The sequence below is a fragment of the Colletotrichum paranaense genome (assembly GCF_030867605.1).
Source record: "Colletotrichum paranaense strain IMI 384185 chromosome Unknown Scaffold_1.1, whole genome shotgun sequence".
Taxonomy (NCBI): Eukaryota; Fungi; Ascomycota; class Sordariomycetes; order Glomerellales; family Glomerellaceae; genus Colletotrichum; species Colletotrichum paranaense.
The window spans coordinates 441,958-461,874 of record NW_026848959.1 but is presented as its reverse complement, the minus strand read 5'-3'; the positions used below and the strand labels follow the sequence as shown (position 1 = coordinate 461,874).

General features: G+C 50.4%; 7 protein-coding genes across 7 annotated transcripts; 4 read left to right on the top strand and 3 right to left on the bottom strand.

Annotated features, from left to right (window-relative positions):
- Positions 1-144: 144 nt before the first annotated feature.
- CPAR01_00142 (riboflavin transporter MCH5) lies at positions 145-1,681 on the bottom strand (the record flags this gene model as incomplete). The annotated part of the gene is made up of 3 exons (XM_060484435.1): positions 145-574; positions 642-1,216; positions 1,274-1,681. The coding sequence occupies 3 exons, from the start codon at positions 1,679-1,681 to the stop codon at positions 145-147; spliced, it is 1,413 nt and encodes a 470-aa protein (XP_060355292.1).
- A 1,602-nt stretch (positions 1,682-3,283) lies between these two features.
- Positions 3,284-3,805, top strand: CPAR01_00141 (uncharacterized protein; the record flags this gene model as incomplete). The annotated part of the gene is made up of 1 exon (XM_060484434.1): positions 3,284-3,805. One exon carries the CDS (start codon positions 3,284-3,286, stop codon positions 3,803-3,805), a length of 522 nt encoding a protein of 173 aa, XP_060355291.1.
- A 1,163-nt stretch (positions 3,806-4,968) lies between these two features.
- Positions 4,969-5,496, bottom strand: CPAR01_00140 (uncharacterized protein; the record flags this gene model as incomplete). The annotated part of the gene is made up of 1 exon (XM_060484433.1): positions 4,969-5,496. One exon carries the CDS (start codon positions 5,494-5,496, stop codon positions 4,969-4,971), a length of 528 nt encoding a protein of 175 aa, XP_060355290.1.
- A 78-nt stretch (positions 5,497-5,574) lies between these two features.
- On the bottom strand, positions 5,575-5,898 carry CPAR01_00139 (uncharacterized protein; the record flags this gene model as incomplete). Its single annotated transcript, XM_060484432.1, has 2 exons — positions 5,575-5,733; positions 5,791-5,898. The coding sequence occupies 2 exons, from the start codon at positions 5,896-5,898 to the stop codon at positions 5,575-5,577; spliced, it is 267 nt and encodes an 88-aa protein (XP_060355289.1).
- Positions 5,899-8,151: 2,253 nt separating this feature from the next.
- On the top strand, positions 8,152-9,660 carry CPAR01_00138 (uncharacterized protein; the record flags this gene model as incomplete). Its single annotated transcript, XM_060484431.1, has 3 exons — positions 8,152-8,559; positions 8,616-9,124; positions 9,177-9,660. 3 exons carry the CDS (start codon positions 8,152-8,154, stop codon positions 9,658-9,660), a joined length of 1,401 nt encoding a protein of 466 aa, XP_060355288.1.
- A 4,156-nt stretch (positions 9,661-13,816) lies between these two features.
- CPAR01_00137 (uncharacterized protein) lies at positions 13,817-14,551 on the top strand (the record flags this gene model as incomplete). Its single annotated transcript, XM_060484430.1, has 2 exons — positions 13,817-14,302; positions 14,351-14,551. The coding sequence occupies 2 exons, from the start codon at positions 13,817-13,819 to the stop codon at positions 14,549-14,551; spliced, it is 687 nt and encodes a 228-aa protein (XP_060355287.1).
- Positions 14,552-17,869: 3,318 nt separating this feature from the next.
- Positions 17,870-18,579, top strand: CPAR01_00136 (uncharacterized protein; the record flags this gene model as incomplete). Its single annotated transcript, XM_060484429.1, has 2 exons — positions 17,870-18,475; positions 18,529-18,579. 2 exons carry the CDS (start codon positions 17,870-17,872, stop codon positions 18,577-18,579), a joined length of 657 nt encoding a protein of 218 aa, XP_060355286.1.
- Positions 18,580-19,917: the final 1,338 nt, after the last annotated feature.

Sequence of the window (19,917 nt, the reverse complement as noted above, 5' to 3'; positions counted from 1 at the left end):
TTAGAGTATATGGGTGTGATAGGTAGCAAAAGCTCCTTGTCTATCAGTCAATATACCTGCCTCTCTGACGGTCTATGATTCAATGACCTCACGCGTCCACCTAAGGATGCCCTATCCAAAACAATGACAACGTAACCATCCTCATCAAACCTTCTTAAGCTCAAACCCACCAGCCTGAACGTACCGCGCCGAAGCAAACACCCCCGCCGAAGCAAGGATCGAAAACCCACAAAACAGCTGCAGGCCCAAATAATCCCCTCCCCGCGCATCGACAATCGCACTCGCAATCGGGCTCCCCGTAAGCGCGCCAAACGACTGGAACGCGAAAGCCGTGCCAGTCCTGGCGCCAATCTCTCGAATATCTGAAATCTGGGCAATCAGCGTCGGACCGATGGAGGTCAGCCCTGACGAGAGGAAGCCAAAGGCCGCTGTGAAGACTAGAATGCCGGCGTTGCTCTTGATTGGGATCCACAGGGCCAGGCACGCGATGCCGGTGAGGGTGGCGAGGATGATCATGATGTTGTAGCGGCCTATTTTGTCGGCTACTAGGCCTGGAATGACACGCCCGATTAAGCTGATTGAGAGGTCAGTGAGGGTTCTTTGGAGTTGTGAAGGCCCTGAAGAGGGGCTTTAGGACGTACCCTACGGCATGCATGATGGGAAGCAAGTAGATGACCAAACCGTCGTCCATACCCTGCGCCTTGGCTTGCAAGATAACAAAGGCGTAGGGAACAAATAGACCCCAGAAGACTAAGAATAGACCGAAGACAGTAGACATCATTGTAGGTTCCCGAATGCCCCGGAAGTACTCCTTCATGTCCACCGGCTTCGTCTGAGGTGCCAGGCGGGACCTTACGGTGAAGCACGCGATTGCCAGAAGAGAGAGAAACATGAAGCCAACGGCACGCATCGCCCACGGGAACCCGACACTCTCAATCATTCGCGGGATCATGATTGGCAAAATGACGCCACCGACAGAGGACCCAGACATCATGATGCCGAAAGCAGTTGCACGACGACGATGGAACCATGTTACGAGGCATGACATGCTCGCGCTCGTCACAGCGCTGGCGCCGATGGGACAGACGATGCTTTGGGCGAGGAAGAAGTGGAAGTACTCGGATCCCAATGAGACCATCATTATGCCAAAGACGTAGGTTATAGATCCACAGATGAGAAGCCACCGTGGACCCCATTTATCAAAGGCAAATCCCCACTGCGTTAGTTGTCAGTGGATCATAAGTGATTCGGTTCGGAGAAGTATTGGACATACGACGATGGGCATGAAGTTCAAAGTCCATTGCATAAAGCTGGTAATCCATGATATGGTGGATGAACTGTATTCGCGAAGGGCATCGGTCACATAGTACGTTTGAAAGACGCCAATGCTGTTTCCCAAACCAAAAGTACAGAACAGAACGCACCAAGCCCCGAAGAGTACAATGAGAGCCTGCCTCCCACCTTCGGGGTAGTGATCCGGATTCGCACCGGTGTCAGCTACGGATGTCGTTGTCGAGAGACCCTGTGTGGTGGCCGCCATCCGCTCGGGTAAGTTCTCCAGATCCGTGCGGGGGTGGGATGCGGAGGAAATGCGTCTTTCCTCGAACCGGTCTGGCTGGTGGGGGTCAGAAGCATTCTGGCGGGTCTCGGGCCCTGGTTCCGAGGAAGCCGCTTTCTCCATCTGCAGTTTGGGCGCGAAGACGCGGGGGCAAGACTTCGGAAAACGTCTTGGCGTAAAGATACTGCAGTTTGCCCCAAGAAGCCGGCGGGATGAGGATGCATCGTTTGCTTGCTTGCAACTCTAATTCTGGCAAACGGACTCTTAAGTATTCAAGCAAAGTGCGGAATCCGGAGAAGATTGTGGATACATGTTGTGGGGGGTCTGGGGATGGCGATCCTCTTTGCAATGTTGCCATGCAAACTATTACCTAACGTATTGTTGGTCGGTTGGTTGTTGGGGTGAACGTATTTCCACCATTCATAATGTGTGAGCAAGGCCTTGTGAAATGTCTACCACCACGGATGACGTGATTGCTTGGCATCGAGGATTGACAAACATAGGATTTTGCAAGATATGATAAAGAATTGAATAGTTCCGTTGCTTCGGGTCCCAGTTGCGCGATTGGGGTGATGCCTGGTTTGTACTCGCTCTTTGACGTTTGGCTTGGCAGTCGAGTTGTGTCATGAGGTATATGAGTGTAGTTAACGCTGCCCACAGAGAGTGGTCCACACTTCGTCACAAGCTGTTTATTTGGGGAAACATCCTGTGTTTCTCATATTCTGAATGATTTTCTTTGGGGTTGACACAAGAAGCTGTTCAACTCTCAGTCCCCTGCAAGCTTTTGCGTGAGCACCTTTGCTACTGGAGCGGGCATGATTAGCCAAGATGACTAGCACTGTTAAGTAAAGATTGAGAACATTTTTGAGACGGAGGAAGATATAATTAGATGGGAAAAGACAGCCAAATTACTCACTTCGAGCTGGTATATGCCTTGTAGACAGTTGATGCGTCCATGTCAGCTAAGGGTCATCGCAGGATCTGCCTAGGAATCCTGAAGCACCTCTTGAACGCTGACGCCATGTTGACCGACTATCCTCTCTAATGATACTGAAAGTTCTATATATTGTACCGCTGGCGGAAGCGCAGACTCAAGTGGAAGACTAAAAGAGCTGCACCTTCAACTGTAAGGTACCATACATGTAAGGAAGGCACCTCCCAGCTTGACGGCGTGCCCTCCAAAGCCAACCTGACCCAGATTCCATGCGCGTAGGCAAAGTGGGGCAATTCTGAATAGAATCTCTCTGGAAGTATTCAGGAGTCATATTCTAGATGGGTTGAACCCTACTATTAGCGCACTTTTAACGCCTCGGGCACTCTTTTATGATCTTCGCCTTTGTGTCAGCCTCTTTTCTTTCACACTGCTGTATATTCTGACTACATCAGATTCTTCATACTTCTCCGCCTTTGCACGAGCGCGATCTATTCTCCCTGCATCGCAAGCTCAAGCGTCACCATCCCTTCTAGACTTCATCCCGGCTACGCAATCACCTCTCCGTGCAGAAACAACTTCCATCCAGGCACCTCCATCTTGCTCCGCCTCAGCTTTTGCGTGAAGGCTGCTTCCTTCGACTTTGCACGACAGCACCGACCCGCAAGTCCATCCCAAACTTCGACACCATTCATCAACAAAGTCCAGGTAAGACAGCCCTGCCAGATGAAATCCCAATTGCAGTCATCCTAAGCTAACTTTGATGTGAAGACATCAGACAAACTCGCGACAGCATGTCTCCCAACGCGACCGCCGCCGACCTCGCCGCCGCCCACGGGATGGATCCCGAGGAGAACAACAAGTCGGGCCCTTCTGGTGGGCCTACCACTAACAGCTCCATTCCTGCTGCTTCTGCTACCTCTTCGGCTGCTCCTGCCGCCGCCCAGGGTTTATCCCCGGGTGACTACTCTGTCGCTGATGAGGCGGATAAGGCGAAGGAGGTCTATAAACTTCATAGCCTGATCCAGGAGCAGCGCCGAGCCCAGCTCGAGGAGACGAAGCGCCTGAAAGAACAGGACCAGGCTGAAAAAGAGGAGAAGGAGCGCCTGCAGAAGGCGAAGGAGGCTCAGGTGATGAAGAACAAGGAGCATAAGGCTCGCATTGAGAGAGCCATTCAGGCCACTCCTGAGGAGCGTGCGGCCTACGAAACGGCCATGAACAATGTGGAGGACAGAAGAAACAGAGAGCGCTACCGGGCTAATACGATGGCCAGCATCAATGGCTATCTTGCGCGCCAGGGTAAGAAGCGCAAATGAGAAGAGATCAGGGGAGGCTTTCACGATAACGTCTTTGCTTTTGAGAGAGGAAGGAGCCAATGGCGGTCTATTTATCTTCGAGGCAGTCAGAGGTTTTCTTTGAGCATGCAGGCAAAATATGAGGCACCTTCGATTGCCAAGATACAAACTTGCACATAGCAAGCACAGAAAGGGGAATTCATGTGAAGGGAGTGTGTGTCTTCGGTGCTTCAGCACTTTACCTAGATTCATCACGACTGAGGTAGATCAAAAAGAAAGAGGCACCTCTATTCCTTCCTCTAATCTTGAATCAATCAAACCCTGGGCGGGGAAATCCCTCTCATCCTGGATTGCTGATCATAATCATGAGAACTTCATCTTTTACACTGACGGCTTGCTGTTACCGCTGATAATTCAATCAAAAGACCAAGGTAAGAGAGAGACTCATATGATCATTGTGTACAATGCACAGAAACAAATCTCATTATTTGTCGTTAGGATGGCATCCTTCTAAAACGTTTCTCAGAGACGACGCAAGTGTAAAGTTTCTAAGAGGCAAAGAGTCAAGACCTGTTCTAATAACCCTTCTGATCCTAAGACCATCGCATGATATCGCACCCAATCTACAGACCTCTATTTCCACCATCTAGTACCTACCAACAGAGATGTTCTCACGCATCCAAGCCTCTTGTGCAGCTGTCCACGCCTATCCCGTGGTAGTCCTGATCAGATGCATTTTAGCCAGATGACTCTTGGCATCAACTCACAAATGTTTGGGGAAAGCCGAAGCATCCAGCTCATGAGACGCGGTTCATTGGTCAAATGCCCTGAGAAGGCGGGAATTCTGGTGATCAGGCAGCTGCTGAAACTTCGGGTTCGCCTTGTTGGCAAGGCAATCCTGCTGGCCGCGGGCATACCTTTCGATGAGATCAACCTATCTGTTGTTGCTGACCTTGACCTCTCAAGCTGGAGCCCGGTGCAGAATTTGCGAAGGAGTTCAGGTTATATGAGAGACACAGACAAGGTCGCTGGAGGAAGTTAAAGAAGATGAATGTCGCAATTGTCTCCTATGGTGAGACCAAATCACCTTTCCTTCATGCCTGGAGGTATAGTTCATTCATTAATAATAGTAACTAGAGTGATGGACGTAGCAGTGTCCAGTGTAAGAAACAGGCAAGATGTAACTAGTGCCAAGTCTTTGTCTTTGATTGACCTGTGGCCATCAAAGCAATGATAGCTTCTGGGTTTATCATTGAAATCGTAGGAGCCATCAGAGCCGGAGGGGCAGGTGCTGGGTGAACGGGCCCGACATCCTGATGACGTTGATATCTTCTAACCCGATAGCTATTCATCCATCGATCATTCGCCTCAAATTGCAGCATGTCAGTAGTAGAGAACTTGTCTGCCTTGAACGCAATGCATCGATCGATTGAATTGAGGAATCGGCAGTTCTGGCGATCAGCCAAGCATGGGAGCTTCGAGACTGATGGATTCTCAAGATAGTTCATCCGCGCATTGTTAAACAGCTGAACAAGGTCTCGGATCTTGTTGGCAGTGACCTCTGTCTTCCACAAAGGGTTCTCTTTGGAAAGGAGCCGTTGGAATTTGTTCCAATACTGACGCCAGTCCATGACTGAGTCTTTGTTCGCATAAAGAACTCCAAAGACGATGGAGAACAGGTGTTCAACTTTGTAGCAGACACAGGACGGCATGTCGGTAGGCTCGATAGGCAGGTCTGGTGGGCCGGGGAAGACTCGATCCCGGTTGAGGCCGAAGACAGTGACGAAACCTTAGTTCTGCTCAGTGATGATGATGTCTAGCATATCGAGGCCAGGATACTTCAGGTACTTCTGGATTCGAAGAAGGCTTGGATCGATATGAGCGCCCTTGGCGCTTTTTCTGGGGCCCGGTGTTCTTTCAATGACCAAGGAGAGTGATCGATTGGACGGCTTTTCAAGGCAGTATTAGTAATTTTGTTTGAGACGAGCCCGACGGGGTAGACTTACAGCTGGAGAAGACCTGAACGGCAGAGAGAACTCGCGACTGGATTCTTGGCTCGGAATAGGGATGTCTTCGGACTTCATGCCAGGCGGCAGGGACACAAGATCGTTCATCTGATAGATATTTGATGAGTGGAAGAATTACAGTGTTAGGTAGACTACCGTACCTTGAACGTGCTGGGCTGTTGACGTAGGCCCGTGGCCTCAGCGCAGATATTTTGGTATATTTTGGTATTCCTGAAAAGTGAGTCGAAAAGAATGCTGTGAAGTTCGATCTGAAAGAACTTTCATAAATAGAAGAAAAGAATTTCTGCGTCTTTCACGACCGCAGTAAGGAGTAGTGTATGGAGCGAGCAAGTGAGTTAGTGAGTGAGGGCAACAACAACTCCCAAGCACGGGCCCTCATGATGGGATCAACAGCTTCACTGTTCCCTAACTGGGAAGGAGCTGAGTGACTGGATAATATATCACACCTTCCCTCCAGCAGTTCATCAACAAAGTCCGCATTCTTTCCCCTTTAACTTAGTAACGAAGATTCAACTGAGGTGGAACCGCACAGAAAAGCTGCCTCCTTTTCACTGGAGCCAAGGCTTGGAATACCTCAACAACCAGCTGCGTCCCTACAAATCCACCTTGGCTCAACTTGCTCCACAATCTACCTACTATACCGTGCCACCTGACCACTGACCTGGAGAATAGATTGGAGGTCTGTTGGATCGAAGCGACATATATGAGCGTTTTCAGATCATTAGCGACTCATTAGACGGTTCAAGAGGGACATGAGGAAGATCAGGTGCCCTGATATCTGTCACTTAGAAACATGATGTTAATCATTTGTTGAATAGGAAACGTTCTAACAAGTTGTCTGCAACGGTTTGTCCCAAAATTTCAAAGGGTCAAATATCTCACTGGGAAGAGTTTGACAAACTGTCCAGAAACAGGCCTGTCGCCCCGGCTGTCTGATTACAAAGTGCATCGCCCAGGCGGGAGTCACTGCAATGGCATCGGAAGCGACCCACGTCAAGTTCACCTTCCATCTGAGTACGGAAGACAGTCTCGCGAGACCTATCTAAAAAGGAGTCCCGGATTGCCTAACACGGAGTTTACGGAGGCTGATCGAATACTCCGGGCGGCCTTTCCCTTGAGATCAAGGCTGTCAGAACTCCATTGCACGGGAGCGTGCACTGATCACAAATACAAGAGTCAGACTCAACCTTGACACCCCAAATCTATGACTCCCGTATTCGGAAGCCCGACCCTATTCAGCTTCAGTGTTTTGGCACCTGTGTTCTTTTCTTGCCCAACGAGACCGGACGACGGCCGACTCGGAGCCCGCGAACCAGAGATGTAGAACGGCGGCTTCGGTCTTCTTTAGATCTTCTGAGAGTAGGAATGGGCAGCAAAAGTCTTTTGGCTTCGTTTTCGCTGTTCGGTGATGCTTGGACTCAGTTCAATCGCGCTACTGCTGTTCGTCTGAGACGTTCGAGACGAATGTTCCACTCGTCCGATACCCCACGAGAGAACGAAGGAGCTCATGCACTGCGCTGTGCCAACGGCCAAAAGCCGTTCCTCGTGGCACGAGCACAGAGGACCAAAACATTCTTGTCAGAATCTGCCGCCGCAATGAGTCGTCTGGAAGCTCCAACGGAAGTCGTCCAAATTGGCCCTTAACAAAAGACATAATGGGCAAAACCGAACAAAAACCTTCGGTGCTTCCCACACTACGTACTGATTATCTCGTTTCGACAACACCCTCGAATCGAAGCAACGAACACTTGATCTGGAAGATGGGTGGACCCCTGCAGCGTGACAACCTCTCAGACTCGGGATCTGACTATTTCAAAGGTCATCCCCAGTTGTCGGAAAGTCCAAGGAGATCGCGTACGTGATCTCCCGATTGGCTTCAGCCTTCCGCTTCCGAAATGCAACCATTGAGAAGCTCTGCCACGGCTAACGGGAGTTTCCTAAGTTGTATGTGACACCTCCATTCTCTGCCATGTCGAATTAGCCTTCTCCCCTTACCCATATGTCATTAACCTCGATACCACCGTACAAGAAGGTCCAACATTGAGTAAGAAGGAGAATACGACGTATCGGCCATTTCCATTCCAGAAACATGACATCACGCATCACCATTTCGCTCAATTGTAGCAAAAGGCCCGCTAACTGCCGATGGCACGGACATTGGTTACAAAACGCTCAAGTTAAGCTTTCCTAAGCTTTTCTTCAGTCCAGACACAAGCGCCAACCTTCTTGGCAGCCTCACTCGCCAGGCCAGGCGCACCACACCAACTTCCACACCGTTGCCCATCCTTGCTGTATTTAGAGTTGGGGAATCTGTGTCATCCGATCAGATCCCAACTCAAGATGCAAGGTTGCATTATTCCGCAGCAAGAGGCGAAGAGAGAAGTGCAGCAACATAAAGCTTTTGGGTGGGAAGCACTTTATCATCCGAGGACTTGTGCGTTCCTGTTCCTGATCGTCGAGGATGCACATCTCTCCCTCCCGCATGACACCTTCAACCAGACTGTCAACATCTCACCGGTCACCATCAAAATGATGGGCGACTCAGAGGCCGCCGCGGCCGTCGCGGCCGGTCGTGTACCACCGGAAATCAGCCTCGCATACTTGGAGGAAGACAGAGACGGGCCTTCGATGGATGCGTCAATCTTCATGTTCGCCATTACGTTGGTAATCGTCAACGGTCGCGCCTTTTCACGATTCTTCCTACGGAAAAGCTTTGGAATAGATGACACATTGGCAGTGATATCCATGGTAAGCTAGCCGGGCAGGTCTCACGGAGAGAGCATTGGAGCTGACAACAGCGCTAGGCAATGTTCATAGCCTTCGTTCCACTGTGCATCATCCTCATCAACATCGGCTCTGGTCGACATTTTGAATTCATCCAATTCGTCATGACCCAAGATATTCTGGAAGAGACAGAGATCCTCGACTTCACCGCCCACCTGATCTACACAAGCGCGCTCTTCGTTTGCCGGTTTTCGGGTCTAGCGTTTTATTACCGAGTGTGCGGCGTCCACAGCCGATTCCTCCTCGCAATTAAGGGAGCCGGACTATTTCTGATCGCCGGCTACATCACACAGATGCTTCTCATCATCTTCCACTGTCTTCCCGTGACAGCGATATGGCCCTACGAATGGCAGTCACAATTCAACCAGTATAAATGCCTTCCATGGGGTTTTGTCTACGGAATCAACTCGGCAGTTTCATTGCTTTGCGACTTTGTTCTTTTCGGAATACCCGTAGCGATGTTATGGATGTTGGAAATGACAAGAAAGAGGAAGATTCAGCTTGCTTGCATTCTGCTGCCCGGAATATTGTGAGTAGTGGCTAGCTGGCCCTTCGACCGTACACTCACTGACTACTCATAGTGTTGTCGCTATTTCAATCGCCCGTCTCATTTTAGTTATCAACGGTCAATGGCAACCAGACCAGTCATGGATCTACAGCCCGCTTCTCGCCATTGAAGTATCCGAAATCGGTGCGACGCTCATCGCACTCTCCATCCCAGGATTCAGGCCGTTGGCAGAAGAGCTTTTCAACAGAGTAGTCGCAAAGCTAAAGCAGTGGTTCCCCAAATTATTCAACAAGCGTCGGCGGAATTCCACGGTGCATCCCGACTTATGGTACGAAACACCACCATGGCAACAGGACGGGACACCGATGACGGGAGACTTCAAAGCAAAGGACCTTGAAAGAGTCGTTGGGTTGGAGCTGAAGGAAATTCGGAGCCCCGACAAGTCTCACCCAAGTCCTATCGACAAGTACGCGCAATCTAGTAAAGGCAAGGCAAGACCTGAAAGCACGAACATCTGGATGTTTGAAGACCCGGTCAAGGACAAGGATCGGATGTGATCTTGATCACAAAAACGAACACGTCTAATGCCTGTTTGGCTCATCTCATATTGAACGGACAATTGGTTAGGGAGAAGGGGACGGGCTCTGCGAGTCAAACACGATAACAACACGAACAACTCCAGCACACGAATAGGCACAGAAAAGTAGACAGACAGTCAGGCGCAAGCACACTACTGCGTCATGTATACGATGAATTATGAAATACCATGATCATTGACAACATTCCATGTTTCTGCCAAGCTGTGTCACCATGTTGTAATCGACAAACCGTCTGGGGTAGTTAAAAATCGCCTGGCAAGTGGCAATTTTGCGCGACTGGGCACCTCTTCAGGAACAACAAAACAAACTCAGCCAATCGCTTGCCGTGCCGACAGTCAGCATTCCAATCAGACACCTTAAAACAAATAAAAAGACACTTTCGATGGTGAAAGCTGAAGTCCAACTTTCGAAATCGACGCGCCAAATGTCGACGGGCTTGAAGGGGCCAAGATGAGCAGAGTTCCGTTTTCAAACACGCGCCCATACAACTCCCTTCAGCTTCGGAAGCAGGCACTGCAGAGTAACGAAATCATCGTATTGGGAAGCACTATAGCCGCGGATAAGGGGTCAGAAGGAAGAGCAGACTTTCGGTCTAATACGCCAAGCTGCGTTACGGATATTTGAGTACAAGCTTGCTGGGCGGCTTCCCCCTTGGAGATCTTGCAGGGTGAACCCAACCGCGAGAGACCACAAATTTGACTAGCGGGGCCTTACGAAAGCTTATTTCGACGATGATGGTTGTGCGCGGGTCTCTCCGCGTTTTCCTCGCTGGGCTGCATATTGGAGCTGGGACAATCCCTTCTATCCGGCTTGCATGTGTTCCCCGAATCGAACATTTCTCCGTCCATCTGTCACGTCCACTTCTACATTCGTCCCCTTTGACCGTCCACCCCGTCCACCCCATTCCATCCAAAGATTTTCCGGCGTCATCCATCTACCCGCCATACGCCGAGTCGTCAACGGTGTTGCAGAATTGGAAGACTGATGTGGTTTACTCATCAGTCAGTAGGCGCATCCCATCTCGATGGACTTGCTTGACGGACAAGAGTGCGTGCGGTGTCTCGCCTGGAGTCGTGGGAGATGCCGCGGAAAGACGCACGCGCGGCGGAGCTCGGACTGGATCATGCGGAAGGGAAATGGAATGTCTTTGCACACTTCGGCACATTGCTCTTCATAACCCACTAATCCCGTAGATATGCCCGTGGCAACCTACCCAGGTGGAAGATTCCCCCTTCGATGGGCAGAAGATGTCCAAGCGGATGCGCCAAGTTTCGAGAGTCATTAAATTGCAAAAGGTTCTCCATATCGAACGCCGTGTTAACCGCGCCTTTTCAGAGCCTAATCAATCGTCACCAGACCCGATCCGAGGAGTTCTGTTGGTCAGCATACCGAATTGCTATCAAATTAGAGATAGGCTCTGTGACGGACTTTCGGGTTATTACCCCGCCTCACCTGCACGTTCAGGTCGAGTAAAGAGGAACAAGTCCTTAGCCCAAGAGTTGTCCATGGCTTGACTCGTTTGGTGCATTTCGAGTAGAATTCCCCCTGGTTTCATGTTTCAACATTCTCTCCAGAGCAGAAGAATGGATGACCCTCGGCACCCCCGCACCTCTTTCATGATAAACGAGGTGCCCCCTGGAAGCGCATCTCAGGAACCATCCACTCGGCAACCCATGATCAACAATTTGGCATTGGCGCCGTGAATCGCGCAGTGGCAGCGTGTTCAAGGAACCGGTCTCGACTTGTTCCCGCCCGACTGCTGCCTTCCTTGCATTTTTTCCCGTCTCTCACTCTCCGTCCCCCCTTTTCGTCAATATTGTCAAGAAACTTTGCAAGAGTAAACCCGCCAAGCAAAGGCCAAGCCGGTACCACATGCTCCCTTGGCCATTCCCTCCATGCCTCCCTCATTCTTCATCCCCTTTATGGCTTTCACGGGTGGAACAAGCTTTGGGCGTTTCTCGGCGCTAAATAAGCTTGCAACGCATCCGCCTTCTTCCCGTTGTGGGGTTCCTGCAAAGCCTGCATTCCCCCCCTTTCAACCCCTTGTCCAGCTTCCTTTTACCGCTGTCGTGTACGGGGTTCTTCTTTGTTGGACTGGGACAGACGCCAGGCATATCCCTTATAGAAGTGTAGGCCAGCTGGATGATTTGCGCCGTTTCGGTTCGTTCCTTCGGGTGTGGCGGTTCAGAGAATGAATCTTGTTCTCGTTGTTTCGTTTCGTGTAGCGAGGGAGACTAGAAAGGTTTAGGACCGCAGTGAGGACCCATCCTTTCGGCGAAATGTATCCTGGGTTGTGATGTTTTCGAGATTGTATGACTTTGCATGTGGCCTTTGCGTGGCTGGGTCTTGGCGAATGCGAGGGATCTGGTGAGACGGCCTGATAGACAATGATTATGAGGTGCTTGTACCCACACAGGAAGCTCTCGTGGAGGTAGTTCGCGTGAGACGTATGACAGATCTGCGGAGACTCGGAGTTTAGGGTTGACTGGCAGACTGGCGCAGCCTTTCCACGAACTCTTATCCCATCAGCCACGGAACTCCGTAATCTTCAAGGCTGCGATATGATGGCTTTGGCATCCCACAGTCTGCAGATGAGATATAAATAAAGTAATGTCCGTTGAAAGCTGAGTCTTTGCCGCCTTGGCAGCTTGGCAACTAGCTCCTCGCCGTCTAAGAATCGACGTCGCCGAAGATGTATCCCAGAACAGAACTCACGCGGCAGGTCGCCGATAGCCGGCGATGACGATCTGAACTTCATCTTTGTCTGCGTAAATAGTCGGGTCGACCCACCTCAATTGACTTCGTTCTCGTTATTCTTTGACAGAGTCGCAAAGGCTTGGCAACCTCGGCATGTCGAAGATACCGTCTACGCTGTATTGAGGAATTTACATGACGCAGTATATCGACAACAACTCTGACTCCAGCTTCGAGCATGCCTTAAAACGGATGTACTGGGCCTTTTGTTACTTTTGTACCCAATCCGGGATTGTTTACGAGTTGGGTGATCACTTGCCTTGATGGATGTGCGGTTGGAGAAGTCGGCGATGTCGTGTAGTGTTTCCATGGCGAACTATCTTCAGTCGTCAACAAGGATTTTCATTGTTAGGAACTTTGCTAGCCTTTGTCTATTCATGACGTGTGGTTGTGTTCTATCTTCTAATCCTCGCTACAAACACGAATGTAAGTTTACATCTGTTGTTTCAGGAATACTAGACTTTCCAATAAAGGAAAGCGGCATTTGTGTCTTTGGACCTCTTACTGAGCATCAGTATGTTTGCTTTGTATCATTTGCCATCAGAAAATGATAGAACCACGGGCTATTTGTTATACTGCGTTCAATTAGACTGGTGAGTTCAGACAAACCGCTGCGAGCCTGGGCATACATAGCCTCAGGTTTTACTTAGAAGAAATCTAGAGTGAGCCCACTTTCACCCGAGTCCAAGCCTCAAGCTAGCTTCCAGCTTCATGACAGATTTGAGGTGTAAGCGGTCGACATCTCAGGCGCTTTACAGAGAACCTCTCATCGTTGAGGAGGGTTGATTGGGGCTTTCCATTGACCTATTGCCATCATTTGAATTTTTTTTTGGTTATTGTCTGCGTAATAGAAAAGTGGAAGACTTACAGTAGTCCGGCTATCTGGTGACTTTCTTCAATATGTTAGCTATATTATATGAAAATGATGACGCTACCTTTTCAGCTTAATGTGAAAGGTGCAACACTCCATCTGTCTCTCGCAGATGCAGGAATACGCAAAGGGCATGAGGTGAACATAACTTCATCTAAACCACGTGACCATCCAGCCAGAGGCCTTCTACGCGAACTGTGAAATTCCCGTTGTTTACGTTTTCCGCCAACAACGCCGTACTGCCCTGAATCTGCGTCTCACTCACAACACCAGTCGCGTCACCAACTCATCTACTTATTGCATTGCACTGTTGCCCGCTATCCGACTTTTCGCATTGCGAATCATCGTAGCCTTAGCGCACCCAAATTCAGGTTATAGCCATCTTCAGATATTCTACGGTAAGCTACGGCCTCATCCAAATATTGCGATTAATGCTTGTCTGATGTTTTCTTGCCGTACAGTGTCGTCCGAGTCCCTTGTGTCTGAAAAATGCCTCCAGTCACCCTTCTCACCACGCCCGGGGCGCGCAACCTTAATCACAAGGTTCTTACCAAGATTCCTGGGCTCCTGTTCCTCGATAACGGCGACTTCCTTCTAGGCGATGAGATGTCATGCGCCGTGTTGCTGGGAAAGACGATGGAGAACAACCGCAAGCTCCCCAAGAACCCGAACGCCATCAAGTTCTACATTCTAAGAATCTCCAAGAGACTCTATGGCCTCATCCTGGAGGCGAAAAATCATCTCTTCGAGCTCAAGAAGGGAAACACCAACCTCCTTCGCATTCTCAACAATCACCGCCAGCAGGAGTTCTGGACCTTTGTATTTGGCCAGCTTCGAGTGAACCGCAGATGGGACGTCTTCACTCCCCACGGCCCGCAGGTCGAGGCCCTCCTTGACCGCTTCTGCGACACTCGCAGAGATTATCTCCTCGCCCGCGCTCCCAACGCCGCCGACGAAGAGGCTGCTAAGAACCCCGTATTCAGTCCCATGCTCGAGGCCCTAGATGCTTAGATCGCATCCAAGGCCGAGTTGGTCGGCTTGTTCTACGCCATCCCTGATGACTCCGACCTTCTGTTCGCTCCGTCCCCTCTAGGCCGGACCCTCTCGCCTGTCGACAACGCCATTGCCAGCGTCGCCACTGTCGACAAGAATGAGTCCCCTGACACCACTGCCGAGGAGCAGGAGAGTGAAGAAGACGATACTTCCCTAACAGTTCTCTTGTGACGGTGCAGCTCTGGGCCATCGTCCGGCCCATCGTGAACAGGGAGAAGGAGAGACTTGGCCTTCGCACCTACGAACATAACGAGTTGGCCAAATTCCTCCGCATGAACACCCAGTAATGGCAATTAGTATGAACGGGTTTCATATGCGTATGGCACTAGATATGGAGGATGGACACGGTTGGACATCACTTGATAGGATCATGCAATCCGGTTGTGAGGGTTTTGGTTCATTACCTAGGAGATCTACGCAAATGGTGAAGCTTTCTTGTCTGTGGGCCTATTGATGAGATATGAAATATAGCTTTGGTTGGGGGGTTAATTATGCCGTAAAACACGTCTGTCGTAAGCTGAACGTTCCCCCTGATTGTGTACTCCCAAAAAAGCCTTTTGACATCTCCATGACTTATGTCCGATGTGAATGGGCTAATTGTTGCTAAACAACCTTCAAATCCATCGTCAAAGATGCTGCATAAGTCATTGTGTTTGGTACCAGATTTGATTAGGACCCTGGCTTTCCACCAACAAACAGTCAGGGAGGACGTGTCGCCGAATCTCATCATGGTTTGACTGTCGCGTGGTCGACTAGTATCCTAGGCTGCAGCGACCTGAAGACGGAGTGGGGGTACTTATGTCAAGTTGACTGAGAAATTCGCAACCCAGGGGAAGGGGGGCAGGTTAGAGTCGGATGGTGCAGATGTAGGGCCCCTCTGCATGAATTTTCGGCGCCGGTAGCCCCCTTGTACCAAATTGTCTCTTAAGAGCATGGGTTCGAGTCTTCATCAAAGCATTTTTTTGGGAACTTTTCGGACCTGACGAATTAAGCGGGGTACGTATACCTAGTTGATCGGTAAATTGACACAGCCCAAGGGAAAGGGGGCAGGTTATTAGCTGGATGGTGCAGTTGTTGGGCCCCCCTGCATCATTACGGGCGCCGGAAGCCCCCTAGTACCAAAAGAATCTCTCAAGAGGTCGGGTTCGAGGCTACATAGGAGCAAATCCTTTCTTCTTTTTTTGCTAGCAATGACAATGCCGTGATCCTGTTTTCCAGCGATCGCGACCGCGACCGTCGTGATATAGACACTCTAGCTGATACAAGAACCCGATTGATAACCATCCTCTCCTTGGATGTGAGATGATTCTTCTAGCAGTAAGACCTTTGAGAAGCTATATACTCTCATTTGACGCGCGACCGCGACTCCCTCTTCTCCCGGCTACTTACGGCATTTCCATTGAGCAGGTGGCACACAAAAGCTACGAGCCGCAGAAGCAGGACTCCTTTTTGATCTAGCTGTGTCTCAACATACCTTTCAGCTGTGCTGCCAATGGCTGATTGTTAACAAGAGCTTGGTCTGGGCACTTCTTGCAGCATCTATCGTAGATTCATCATCCAGACCAAAGCAAAGTAATGCCCCCCCCCCCCTTCTACCTCATTATGTTGAGCATCAAAGGGCATCAGAAGGCGGCGGCGTGTCTCACAATCCACAAGATATAGCCCAAGATCACGATAATAGAAGGATCCAAAGTGGATTACATTAGGCTTTGGCAAAGCCATGTTGGGACACATCCCTTCGTCGTTGAATCAAAGTGGTGGAGCGAGAAAGATGACAGTTCGACTAAAGTTTGTGGATGCAGCACCACGCCAGGGCCCGTCCCAATCATTGGACGCGACACGTCCCAAAAGGGTACTCGCCCCACCTTTGGTGTGCTCCCTGCCCCGGACCCAGTTGTGAGTGCTGCCCCTCCTTCCCACGCAACGCCGTCGCAGAACTCCCGGCATACCACACGACGCAATGGGCGCGCAATGCGCTTCAGTTGGGAAAGGCTCTATGAGTTTGATCATGTTGGACTGATGATCAAGATGCCGCCATAGCTTAAGTCAAATCACTCAAGTCCATCACAAGCTCACTTGTCTCACAGAAAGTGCCTAAGGCAGTCTGACTGTCTGTGGATACGGAACACCGTAGTCATCTCACGACTCTCCTGGTATCCATGGATGATATACTCCCAGCCGGAAAACTGCGATTAGTCATCAAGTTGCAGCAGTATTGACGTAGAGCTCTTGGCATGAGATGCCTCACATCAGCATACCAGTAAGGGATGTTCAGAGCTCTGGGAGTAACCCAAGGATAGCAGTTTTCTTGCCGACGCCCATCAAGGAGGGGACCAATTCTGGCTTGTAGAGCATGAGGATTACGTAATGCAACCATGAATCAAGTGGCGTGAATGAGATACGTCGGAAGCTGAAAGCCATATTGCACCGACTGTCCTAGGGATTGCTCAGCCGACTGTGGTAGAGTTCAAAGGCAAGTTCGTGTCTCGTGGATCTGAGATAAGGTGGACGGGGGGACGAGTAGAACTCTTTCATCAGACGGCACACCCAGGTTTCTTAGTGTCACCTGGGCACTCCTATTTTTGAGGGGCAAACCTGCTTTCTTAGGCTCTTAATTTTGTAATGTCAAGTGCCAAGTTCCATCACATCCTGTCGGACTTCCCTGTTTTCAGCTCAATGCTTGGTCTCCAACTTTTGCAATGTATGTGACTGACCGAAGGCACCAGAATCCACCTTCATGTCGTCACTGCTAATTCTGTAGAGCATAGGCATCCCAGTCACTCATGGTGTTCCGAGACGAGGCGGAGGGATACCTCCCCTTCTGAGGTTCTGCAAGGTCCAATGGCTCCCGCCTGGGCGGGTAGGAACGCCATGTCATTAAATCGTCGTACCTTACATACCAGGTAATTATTCAAGTTAAGAAGGGGCCCCCCTCATGTCAGGTGACCTCGCTGAATGGGAGGGTGAGGCTAACAGCCTGGATTGGCCCCCCAACATGTGTGGCTGCCCTCGCACCTTCTGCGCGAGGTTTTCTCGCCATCAAAGACGTAGATCCACTCTTCATTACCATACCCAACAAGGCAGCAAGGAAAAGGGCTGACCAGACACTTCCTTCTGTCCAACCTTGGATTCCATCTCTTTCTGTCTTTTTCATCCGCAGAAGATTCCAGCGACGGCAGGAACACTTTGCTCGAATGCCGCATAGGAGTGGAAATTTCCTGTCAAATTCTACTTTGGCTTCCAAACTCACAACCACCATCTTTCTCTTCTTCTCCAACTTCATTTTCATCCTCGATCTCATTTCCATCGCCCCCAAGCCAACGAAACCGCTCTCGCCGCTGTTGCCAGCAGTCCCAACCGGTTTGCAATCCCTTCTTCATCGCGTTCGCTCATCCCAAATTCATCACAATCAAACTCCATCTGTTTGTCACCTTCGTGAACCTAGCTGGGTTGTTCAAAGCTAACTACTATCTGTTGCAGGCCGCAACGATGCAATCTCAAAGCATCTCTACCGCAGACCTTCCGGTCGCTCCGACCATGGAGCGTTCAGGTCGAGCAGCGGAGCGCCACGGCCTACCAGATGTCCAGCGTACTGGATACCTCATCCAGCACTATATTGCGGAGCTTGAGTCATACGTTAAAGTACAGCAAATGGTCTCCGGGGAGACCAGCTTGATCATCCAGGCGCTTGCCGCCGTCATCACCAACCTCCACAATATCAAAAGAAAGGCTGTCATCACGACGAAGGACATCGAACACGTCATTGCCGCTGTCAAAGATGCCATGTCTGCGGCGAATGCCAGATCAAAGGCTGCCGGCGTGAAGGAGGCTGGGGCCAAGGCAAAGATTCGGGCGGAGACCGAGGATGAGGGACGTCGCTGCAAGGGTGCAAGCACCAATATCCCCGCCGCCGCTGCCTTCCTCCATATCGTCGACACCCTCGACATTGCCTACCACGAGTTGGGAAAGGCTCTTCAGGCGTCTCAGCTCCGATCTTACCGCACTTTGGAGAGGGAGAATACCCGGCTTCAATTGAATCTCGCAACTCAGGAAGACACGATTGCTCGTTTGAAGCAAGAGATTGTGGAGCTTAAGGTATGCTTCCTGCCTCAGACTGTCAAGCCTGCGACGCCACTGACTAGATACAGCAGTCCAAGGACAGTTCGTCTGAGGGGACCTTGATTAATCTGCTCGACTAGCCATGGAGTCATCCGTTGTGGTGGGACCGGTTGGAAGATAAGGTGGTCTTAGGTTCAGATCCATGTCAGAGAGAGGGGGTGTTAAAGAATCATACTTCCAAGGTCCTTTTGAGGGTACGTTCATTGTATTCAATGCTGTGGTTTTCAAATTCTTTGTTTCTTCCAACAGTACGTTTGTTTGAACTAGGGCCCGTCGTCAAGATGGACTCGAAGCGCAAGCGCTCTGGGGCCAAATCTCCCTTCAATCCCAAGTTTTGCCGTAGTGTCTTAGTCTACATCGGTGCCCAATTTCCTCGTCTTGCTTCTGGAGTTTTAGCCCTCGTCCGAACCATTAGCAACAGCTTCCCATAACACCTCCATCTCAGTGCTTACAGTCCGAGCAGCAAGAATGGTCAGCGCCGCGTGATTGGGCACCAACTCCGCATCAGACCATCCAGCTAGGCTGTCATAGATTGAAGTCTTTTCCGCCCAAACGCTGCCGGCAAACGACGTGAGAATATCATCCTTGCAGTACGGTCCGGTGGAGCCGCGGTACCGCACCGCCGTAAGGATTCCGCGATTCGGCCAATATCGGTCAGCGGCGTCCTAGCAAAGGTCTAATCGCCAGGACGCAACTGTTGCAGAGGAAAAGAAGGTTCACCACATGTATCCAGCTTTTGGGCGATGTGAGATAAGGAAGATGAGCTTGCGATTGTGGAGCTGGTTGAGGCGCAATATAGTGTGACCGTCGTTGATTGTCTGGGGCATGCTGGCCATGGCATGCTTTCGACCAAGAGCAACGATCTTGTACTCTTTCATCCGTTTGGTATCCCAATTCTTCAGAATCTGGGCCGTTTCGTCCTTGAGCTCTGTTTTGTACTCATCGCTGAATGGGATAGTGGTCTTGTCGACGAGATCTATGTCCACGTCTGGGACAATGGCAATGATGCCATGTACCAGCGCCCACTCAATAGATCTGTGGAGGGAAACTCCATTAACCGGATGAACGTCAAGAAGTGCGTCCTTGACACAGCACTGGCCGAAGGTAGCTTTTTTCTTCTCAAGTAATACTCCCTCGGGAACAAGAGGACCGCTCTGCAATCTGAAAGCTCGACCCAGTCGTGGAGGATGGGATCCCAGCACCTGGTATTTTCATTGCCGTAGACGTCACAAGGACAGTAGCTACTACGTATATGATGCTGGAACATGCTACCCAGCATCCCGTCGCTGACTTCCATTCCAGTTGGTGTTACATTGCCCCTGACGTAATTTCTTTTCATTAAACCACCGATTGGCCTTTGTCTAGTGCTTTGGTGACAAATGCCTGTCCGTTTCGCTTCTTAATTCATTCGTCCCAAT